Source organism: Ruditapes philippinarum, unplaced genomic scaffold, assembly GCF_026571515.1.
Source record: "Ruditapes philippinarum isolate M1 unplaced genomic scaffold, ASM2657151v2 ctg146_1_1_1_1, whole genome shotgun sequence".
In the NCBI taxonomy this organism is placed as follows: Eukaryota; Metazoa; Mollusca; class Bivalvia; order Venerida; family Veneridae; genus Ruditapes; species Ruditapes philippinarum.
The window spans coordinates 44,180-55,232 of record NW_026856086.1 but is presented as its reverse complement, the minus strand read 5'-3'; the positions used below and the strand labels follow the sequence as shown (position 1 = coordinate 55,232).

At 30.9% G+C, this 11,053-nt stretch overlaps 1 protein-coding gene across 1 annotated transcript; it reads left to right on the top strand.

Moving 5' to 3' along the window:
- The first annotated feature begins 491 nt into the window (after positions 1–491).
- Positions 492–10,318, top strand: LOC132745363 (uncharacterized). Its single transcript, XM_060734269.1, has 5 exons — positions 492–531; positions 714–885; positions 3,398–3,461; positions 4,789–4,924; positions 10,155–10,318. Exons 1-5 carry the CDS (start codon positions 495–497, stop codon positions 10,316–10,318), a joined length of 573 nt encoding a protein of 190 aa, XP_060590252.1. The 5' UTR covers positions 492–494.
- Positions 10,319–11,053: the final 735 nt, after the last annotated feature.

The following is an 11,053-nucleotide window of genomic DNA, read 5'->3' as shown; positions in this document are numbered from 1 at the left end:
TTTATTTAATAAAAGAGCTTTTTTAAATGGAACATTCTTGCCAAATTTATGATTTCTTGTATATAGTTTTATTAAATGACTTAAATTAAATTTGTAAAATTCATCATATAAACATAACAGTCAAATTGATTCGTACAATCACGTGGAAAACATGGAAAAGGCGAATTCTTACACGAAAACAGATAACGACATATACTTACGACTTTGGTACATCTAATCTGTTATAGTCACTACGAGTCCTTCATTTAAATGGAACTTCAATGTAATATTTTATGTTATTATCTTAAAATCTTATCTTTAGAAATTAATTATATTCTTACACAATCCCTACCATCTCACTTGTATGTGCAATTACCCAAAATATAATTGAAAAAATTAAAACATTATTGACTCATTATTTCTATCCTTTGGCTATTTCCAATTGTTTTCAATAAATTGGAAATATTCAGAAATATGTATTATTTTTATTCTGTTTGTGTAGGTGAATATACACAATGGATGGCTTGAAAATATTTTTTCTTGTCTTGCTATGTAAGTACATGTTTATATGTTTTAACTCAGCGGAATTTTGAGAACAAATATTTCATTCTTTTCATTTATGGTGAATCTTCTTAGTGATAGTGATCAGTGAATTAAAAGAAACTGTTATTTCAACATCAGGTCCATTTATTATTTCAACAGTGTCACGTTTTTTTTTCATGTGCTGTCTATAGGGCAAGTGGACAGCGTAGGTGCCAAGAAGCTACTTAGTGAGAGAGCCAAAATTTTGAGGTCAATAGAAAAATTGATAGTGTATATAACACTTGGGAATGATGAGGTTTGTGCTGGTGTACAAATTTCTGATGCTTGGATACTCACTCTTGCTGACTGTGTCGATACTAAAATGTAAGTTGTATAATATTTTATAACCAAGTGAGGAATATTTGTTTTATATTAATGTTTAATCTTTCCAATGTCCCATATAACTTTTTTACCACTGGCCCTTTACCGCTACAGGTTGAAGTCACGCCAGCAATATAATCTTATACAATATAATATCAAGGTCTCGTACATAACAGGTTCTCATAAATTTAAAAAAGCTGAACTATGGGTAAGTATCAACAATACAAGAACCAATATTGAAAAAAGAAATTTAAGTATTAAAGCTGATAATAAATATTACTGGATTGGTCATAGAACGTTTTCAACTTTCGGGAGAAAAACATTAACTACGCTATTGTAAATGTTATCATTTTTCTATCCAAAAAAAATGTATGTAACTATAAATTGACAGAATATAACATTATATTCCAAATAATGTCGAAAATACAATGCCTCATAAAAGATTGAAAAGTTGTTTTAAAAAATGTAGTATTCATATCATTAGGAAAAGTAAATAAAACTCCGTCCATTTTAATAAAAGGGAATCTTAACAAATTCCCAATTAAGAAAAGGCCAATTTCAGCTATTTTAGTTTATTTTGTACTTTTGTTTTAGGGAAAGTACACAAAAACAACATCTATGAATACATTTAACACCAAATTTATTATATCCTTTAAAACAAAATAAGAATATAATCTCTATAAGTGATGGTCTGTTCAGGCAGCAAAACATTTAACAGTTCTTTCTGTGTAATAACCAGAAAAAAACTGTTTGAATGTTCTTTCGACGGAATGATAGATAACTAAATATTAATATTATAATTAAACTTTATTAAAAAAAAAAAGAAATCAATTTTATTCTGCTTATTTTTTAATAGTATTTTCGATGAATATTTTAGCATTAAATTGTTCCGCATGCGGAACATATTTACACAAATATGATTCCAATTTATGCAAAAAATTATATATTATCATATAAAAACCTCTTCTGCTGGCGGAACATTTACTTGTTAAAAGATAGTTCAATTCCCTTATGCAAAACTAAATTTAATGTTAAATAGACCTGTTCAGCCGGCGGAACATTACTTATTACAATATATTACAATTTATTTACAACTTGGCAAGGTTTTTATCAAAAAATAAAATCATAAAAGTAACAGCATATATTAATTAAAATGATAAATTGTGATATCTTGTAAAATGTAATTGTTCCGCAAGCAGAAAATATTATTACTGATTATATCTGATTTTTCCACAAGTAAATCTTATTTCTGTTCTGGCTGCGGAACAATCTTTAACTAAATATGTCATCATGTTACTTTTAGCATTTTATTTTTGATAAATTCTTACAAGGTTGTATGTTATTGCAATATTTTGTAAAAAGTAAATGTTCCGCTTCATGATGATATCTTATATTTTTATAGATGTAGTCATATCTGTGTTCCGCTTGCGGCACAATTTAAGACTAAACTTTTTGTCGAAATTGTTTTTGCAATAGGCATAATGAAATATATATCTTTTTTTTTTATAAGAAAAGCTTAATTTATTTGATTCATCTAGTGTTTCGCCGGCAGAACATTTAAACCAATTTTATATACCTGGTAATCACAAAGAAAGAACTGTTAAATGTTCTGCTGCGGAAAAACCATGACTTATACTCGTATATGATTATACTCTTAGTTTATTTAAAGAAATGGAAATAATTTGGTGTTAAATATATTTATAAATGTTGTTTTGTGTATTTTCCCTTAAAATAGTAGTTAAAAATTCACCTATAATAGCTGAAACAGGAATCTGTGAATATTCCCTTTTTAACATGGACTGAGTTATAATCGTATAATTGTTACACGAAAGTAAAACGAAACGTACCGATCAAAAAGAACTCAAGTAGACCACCCCTTATGCATTAACTACCTTTTGAAGAGTTTAAAAATAAAAAAGGCAAGAATCACTGTCAATTGAAACTAATGTGCATGGGTTCAAACCCAAGCATGGGCTAGATTTTTTTCTCCTTAACAAAATTTGCGTATCTCTAAGATCCCTTATGGAGAAAGAAAGTGTTAATTTTAATGATCTAATTATTGTACCTAGTCACTAGGTATTTATTTGCTTAATAATTTCAAATTTAATAGCAAATGGGAATACAGATATTTTCAAAGTTTAATAAAATAAAAACTACATGGTAAAAGTATTTTATATTTTGAAAAATCAACCAATATACTTTTGAGAGCATTTAGGCAAATTTTGAAGAAAAAAACTCTTGTTGTGGTTAATTCGTTACTTATGCAGTAAGAGGTATTTATGTATATGTTGATCCCTATTTGGTTATTTATATTGATTGTTAGTGCAGTTTGCAAGGTGTAAATTACTTTCTTTGTTCACTTCACAATATTTTACTTTTAAATTCATTTTAGAAATCTTCATGAAATTTAGCATGAATCTGGAGTAACGCTGTTTTAATGTTATAGTTATATTTCATTTGTCTTAAAATTCATATTTCAGATTTTTTTATTCATTGTTTTTTTTACAAATTTTAGCAAGCTCGGAAAGTACAGTATCAAAAATCAAGATGGTCCAAAACAGGTCATTGCCGAAGACAGGGTGAGTGAAATTAGTTTTAGTGATATGTGCATGATTCTTAATTATTTTTTTTAAGTGAATAAGTCTACAATGCGCACATTTTCCAGTTTTTTTTCAAATACTGATTAAAAAATAAATACTAAGAGGTTATTTTTTCGTTTGAGTGAAGTATGGAATTTATTTTCAGGAAACATGATAAACACCACATATGTTCATGGGCCGGGGCGACGAGTGAAAATATGTGCCATTTTATAATGTTGAGTGAAAATATAAGCAATATTTTACAAGAAACGAAAAAATAACCTTTTATTTATTTTCATTACCAAAGATAAATGGTTGCGAACCAAATTGCTTGCTATGCTACTGCAATTGTACAGCGAGCAGTAATATATTATTGCGTCATTTGGCGCTGCATTTTGACGTCACGTAAACAACTATTTAAACGTCTGAACAGCGTTAATAACTGAATTAAAGATATTGGTGTTCGGATTTATTTTCTTAGTTTGATCATTTTCGACCAATCTAGATTGTGTTCAAAGCAAAAGTCAACAAAAATATTTTTTGAATTTATCAGATTTTTCAAACAAAATGTCGAAATAATTCCTTTAAAATAAATATGAGTTTGACTCCATCCATTTTCATATCTATATTTAATATCTGTTTTGTTTTAAAATATTATTTTCGTTATTCCCATTGATAGAATAATTTTTGATTAAGTTATTATTGATTTAAAATGATCATTTTTATGAATAATAATACTATTTTGTTTTATAAAATTTTATTATCTGCAATATAAATAACTTTAAAAACTTTCAAAAATAATAATTTCGTGATTTGTTGTTCCCTGATACTAAAGTATATTACAGACCTTCTATTACTCACCAGTACTTTCAATTTTGTGGTATAAATTTAAGAAAATTCCAAAGAAAAAAATATGATATGCTGGCATTCTATATAAAATGATATGAACTATTGACTTTCTAGTATTGTACATGATTCAATTGGAATTTTGTTGAATTCTTACCAATTCAGCTAAGAACAATTTTAATCAATGGTAAAAAATAAAAATATATACTTTTTACACATGGAATAACTTATTTTTTACATGACAAAGTTTGAACGTTAATACTGCAATCTACGGCAATGTGGAAGATCCTTAACACCAAAATACTCAGTTCCCGAAGTACGTCCGTACTATAAAACTCCCTTTGAAGAATAAATTTTCATTTTTCTTAAAATGTGCGGTGAGCATGTATCAATTCTTTTTTAGTCAATATCAAATCTGATATCAAATCTATAAAATGTACGTTTTAGAAGTTAATTGTAAAATATTATTTTCATTTTTCAGGACTCCGTTGGCGAAGAATTCGTTCTTCTTCGGATTAAGACAACTAAGAAAACAAAAACTAAATTTGCAAAACTTTCTAACTTAATGTTACCCTCATCTGACTACGATTATCAGCTCTTCAGTAAAGACGAGTCCGGTAAGTTTAAAACAAAATTAAAATTGTTTGATTGTTTAATTGCAATGCCATCATTTTGTGCTTTCCTCAACATTCCAATTTGCTAAAGAACATTTCAATTGGTTTATCAGGTTTATATTTAATACATTTACTTTCAGCGTCTGTAAAGGACATTTCATCAATTTATATGTATAAAAATCAAAGCGGCATTCACCTTTTTCGATCCATATTGTTTCTAAAAAACTATATCAGTAACATCTATATTTCTATATAAGCGTGTCAAGTGATATGTATTTGGCGGATCCAAAAGTGTCATCTTGTTTATTCATTCTACTCCAAGTTCAAATATGGATTATTCCATTTTTAAGTTGTGCGCTTTGAATAGTACAAGTTCGAATGTATCGGCTTATTTACATGTAAGATAATTGTTCTATGCCCTTTTAAAATTTGCGTTTTCTTATTTCAGGCGTGAATATATTCTATCAAGTTGTATCTTTTATTGATATAGGATTTAGTTGTGAGGCGGAATTCCATTATCTCTATTTAATTTATTTTTAAATGTTCCATCCATAATTTGACCTTTTTCTGTCATTTTTCTATTTATGTTTGTAATATTTAAAATTCTGGAAACAAAGTGATCCCTCGGAAGCATTGATCACAACAAAATAACATAAGAATTGCAGACTCGGTTTGAGTGAGTCTGTACATGAGGGATAATGAATAAGTGCAACATCCCTCACGCCCCCTAGCACCGGCTTGAGCGGTACTCAATTCTCAACACTTTATAGTGTTGGCATCAATGATCCCGAAGGACCAGAAAATATAACCACACTGAAGTGAAGTACGGGGCAACTTTTTACGGCTGCCACACGGCACTTGACACCTGCTGTTGTGAAGTACAAAATTCTGGAAACAAAGTGATCCCTCGGAAGCATTAATCACAACAAAATAACATAAGAATTGCAGACTCGGTTTGATTGAGTCTGTACATTAGGGACAATGAATAAGTGCAACATCCCTCACGCCCCCTAGCACCGGCTTGAGCGGTACTCAATTCTCAACACTTTATAGTGTTGGCATCAATGATCCCGAAGGACCAGAAAATATAACAACACTGAAGTGAAGTACGGGGCAACTTTTTACGGCTGCCACACGGCATTTGACACCTGCTGTTGTGAAGTACAAAATTCTGGAAACAAAAAGATCCCTCGGAAGTAAGTCGACACTGCCAGTTTTGAGCATCTATCAACTCGCTTATTCCAGACTAGGAACCCATACTATTGCTACTTCAAAAAATTCAGTTATAAACTTGGAATATTTTTTCGATATAAGGGTATTTATATTAACCCTTGTCCATCCGTCTGAACGTCGGTCCAACAGGCAAAACATCAAATTGTCTGTGAGCTTCTTTCCATCCATAATTTTAGTAAATGCCAGAAGGAAATTCCAAAGACCGACTGGTTTATGTGATAATTTTACCGGTTTATGTAGAAAAAAGCAACATAAAGCTTTTAAAAACAGCACATCAACCCCATATGTTGGCAAGTCCGTCCGTCCTCATTTTGTGTCCAACGTACGTCAAAAAAGATTTGATTTAGTGTCATGAAACCATACTGGAATGTTAGTCAGCATGTTCTGTTGTGCCCCTGGGTCTTTGCGCGCGGATTTATTCAGAATTTGTAGAGTAAATGCCCTTGACTTAGTAAAAGGTTGCAACCTTCAAATTTTGTAGCACATAGCTCAAAATGAGTTCGTCAAGGAGTAATGAAACTGTTTAGGAATGTTGCTCAGCATGTACAGTTGTGCACATGGGGTTTCATTTGTCTGTTTTGTTTTGTTGTTTTGTCAGAACTATTGCCCTTGACTTAATAAAATTTTGCAATTTTCATTTTTGTCGAGCGTAGCGCATTGTGTTTTTACCAAGAATCATGAAACTTAATTACACTTTTGGTCGGCAAGTGTAGTTGTGTACCTGGGGTTTTGCTTGTGGATTTATCCACTAACTTGAGAGTAATTTCCATTGAATTAGTACAAAAAATCAATTAATAACTTAGGTCTGGTATGGCTCAACAAGTAATTGACCTAAATTCATGAAACTGTAGAGAAATGTTGGTTGGCATGTGCTGTTGTGCACCTGTGCACTTGTTCATGCAAACCTCAAAATGTATTTGACCTGTAGGCCTGAAATTTACAAGAATGTTGGTCAACATGTGTACGTATGTATATTGGGGTTTGCTTGTAAGTTTATTCAATATTTGTAAAGTTATTGCCGTTGAATTAGTAGAAATGTTTTAGTTTTCCCTTTGTGTCACATGTAGCCTATAAAACATTTGATATAGAGTCATAAGATTGACATAACGGTGGAGTGTGGAGGCACCGGTGCCCTATGGACCCATTTCTATTTTTTGTACCGCTTAATTGGATCTTTGTTATTTCTCATGTATAAACAGATGCGTATAGGTTTTGTTTCATTATGGTTAACTCGATAATATTTCCAAAACCTGGCGTATTCCAATGTTCCCGCAGCTGCTGTACCATTCATTATTCGATAAGAATTATTCTGCTTTTTGCTTATATGTGAAAATGTTTTGCATAATTTATAAAAAAAAGTAAATTGACCGTCACTTACCTTTCATAATTTTTGCTACTTTTATTTATTTTACAAGTTAAATCGACTTAAGTTGGTTGTACAATTGTTTCGCATCACGGTTTGTCTCGTCGTACTGTTTGTATTCTTCAATTAATCGTACTTCTTTTGTCTTTTGTTAGAATGATAATAGACTTTTCCGTTTTTGAATATTAATAGGCATTGTTGGCAATATTGACCTGAGACAATCACTTTCGGGATACAGTTCGTTAGCTTCCTTAATGTGTTAAGATTTACTCTTACAATTGTAATGGCATAATAGATCTTGATACTTTGTGGTATGAATTACGGAATTGTCACCAAGTAGTTGCAAGATCGAATCGGGAACAACCTTTTTGTGATTGTAATAAGCTGATTTTTGTTTTGTTAATTAAACATGACACGAGTTGATAAAATTTGAAAATTTGTTCCTTATTGTTTTATTTGGCTTATTAAATATCTCTTTCACTTTCAAGCTAAGCTTGTTGGACTTCAAACACTTCCTTGTCGCATCCATTTACTGTCTCTACTTCTTCTTAAAATGAGCCATTTAGTTAACTTGAAAAGATCTTGAAGCTAAAATTTCAAGGAAACCAACTAGTGTATGTTTGTTTTATTAAACGCCCTTCAACCGTCCGTTTCAAGCCAATTGAGATTGTCCGTCTCGGGGGCTATTTATTACGCGTAATAGACTGACGTTTGTCGGACCGTACATGTCTTAGGCAATATAATGTCATTCTTGTGGCGAATTCGATCCGAAAATTACAAACGTGTGACACATTCGGTCAAATACGACACACTCTTCAGCCGAAGATGGAATATAATCATATGTGCCATGTTATAATGGATTTAGTTTTCTATGTTCAACAAAACGGAATAATTTGGGATGGAAAAACGCACGTATGCACAGACGCTCAAATGGACGAACAAAAGTAAATGTAAATACCCAATCTTAGATCGCGCTCATAAAATTGATTTTCAAATCAATTATTGTCAAAAGCACATTTTTTATACAAATATTGTTTTTTTAAAAAAGAGACAAGTTTGTCTTTAATGTTAAAAGAATGCATTTAAAACATGTTAGCAGATTATCACCTGAAGAGAGGATTTCTTGAAATGAATTTATGTGCCAAAAAATAGCAAAATGTGAAAAAAATAAGGTTTTGACTTTTATTCAAAATACTTAATCACTTTAACGGTGGTTATTGCCAATATTCTAAAAAATCAAATGATCATGATCACTCACCGTTTGGTCAATAAGTACTAATAAGAAACACCAAAAGGAAATAGGTGAACTTGAACAATATTGCCTAATCTTGTTGGTGATAATATTGATTTTCTTGTTGATAATGATTTTTGGTTTACGTTGATAAGGGCAAGTTACTGCATACGCTGGTGACGACGAAAGGAATGATAATGTTTAGCTTACTGTAAAAATTGTGTGACATTAACGGTCAGGCATTTACTACCAAATTACAGAAACGCTTATGCACAAAAGGAAAGCAGTGATTGTTTCGGCCCAATAGGTTTCACATGTCTGACATATACACTCCGTAACATATACGGTCCTACAAACGTTGGTTTAAAACAAAATAGAAGATCGTGAAACAAATCGCCCGCTGTACTAATTGATAAAACTGAGAGCGGATCGATATATTTTTATATCTGTTAACTGTTTGCCTTATGAAAGGCAATTTAAAGGCTGCTTCAACCGATTTGTTTAAATATTCTTTATATTCTACGGATGCAAACTTAACTTTGATCATTTGTGCTTTCTACTTGCCCTTCACCGCTGTTGGTTCGAATCGCAACAGGGACTTTGGAATCTTTCATGTGAGGAAGCTATCCAGCTAGCTTACAGAACGTCGGTGGTTCTACTCAGAAGCCCGTTCGTGCCTGAAATAATGCATGGAAGGGCACCTGAGGTCTTCCTACACCAGTTAAGCTTGAACGTCGCGACATGACCAATACTGTGTCGATGTAACGTAAAACCCAAAATAAAAATAAAAACAAACAGAAAATTTGGTCCTTATTTTTGTTTTCAAGTGAACATTTCTATTTTCAATTCAAAGCTATCGAAGTATCATATTTTGAAATATGTGGGCCTGTCCATATAAATGTAAACTTCAACTCATGTTTTGCTACCACGAGTCCAATAACGAACATTTACTGGTGATATAAATCATTATAATGGTAACATGAACTGATGTATTGATATTTTTCTTTTTATTGACATATAGTTTTGTGTTATTATTTTTTTATCAATATAAAAATCAAGTTTTGTATAAATGTCCTCTGTCTTTTCACTTATGACATTTGTTGCTTTTATAGCATATGTATTAAATTGCGTAGATTGATTCATGTGATAATATCATAGAAAGTCGTTTTTCAATACTTAACGGGTATATTAACAATACCAAACTATTACTTAGTTAAAACAACAAGATTGATTTATGACAAATATTGCTTTCAGATTAGAGATCGTTTGTTCATAATGTACAATTGGTATCATATAACTAATGTCTTGTTAAATAAATACGTCTATACAACTATACTACGAAGATTTAGATTTCTTATACTACTTTTATTAATTTATTAAAGTCGCTTATTGTTTTGATATTACAGATAAAGTAACTGCAAATGATGTTGTTTTTGTCAGAGGCATTAAATGTTGGAAGAAAGGGATTAAAGGCAATTTTGGAGAGACACACAAATGTTTTCAAGTCAACATGGACAAAACTACTAAATGTTTCGTATGTTCAATTGTTATGATTTATATCTCTTTATGAAACTTTATTTACTTTCTTCAATCATTATCAATTGAAGTGCATTTAATATGTCTTATAAATTACAATTTGCAACTAATCTTATAATGTTTTTAAATAAATGAATAAATAAGACAGTGTAAGGTATAAAAAGCTATATATATGCTGCCTTCAGTTAAAACAAATATTGTAAAAAAAATTGAAAAAAAAAACCTGCAAATTTTATGGACAACTATATTTTATATATTTCTTTGAAAGAAAGTGGCGCATGTACGGTAAAACACTTATCGTATTCAAAGAACCTGCATGATATTTTTTTCCGGAACGCTTCATTCTGTTTACGCAAACATATTTAAATACTGTATGTGTATTTAAATTCGCGGTAGCAAATTTTCGCGGAAAGGGGGTCTATACAAATATTCGCGCTATTTTGAATTCGCGGAGGTGACTGCCGAAAATCATAAATTCGCGCAGAACACTCTGGCATTTCACAGTTATTTTCAATACCAGGTGTCAAACGATACACTATTGTACAGAAAAAAAGACATTGTCTAGCGTACAGATTATAGCAAACAAAAGAATGCCCGTTAACGTGCATATTTTTTTCACAGTTTGCGTCATAAAAGTCTTGACATCTGATCAGATTATGTTTTGGTTTTTCTGAATAAACAATTAAAAAAAACAAGCATTAACGATGTTAAATGACGAATAACTTGGAAAACAAAACCCAATTACTCAGTGAAGATTTAGATAAAAAGT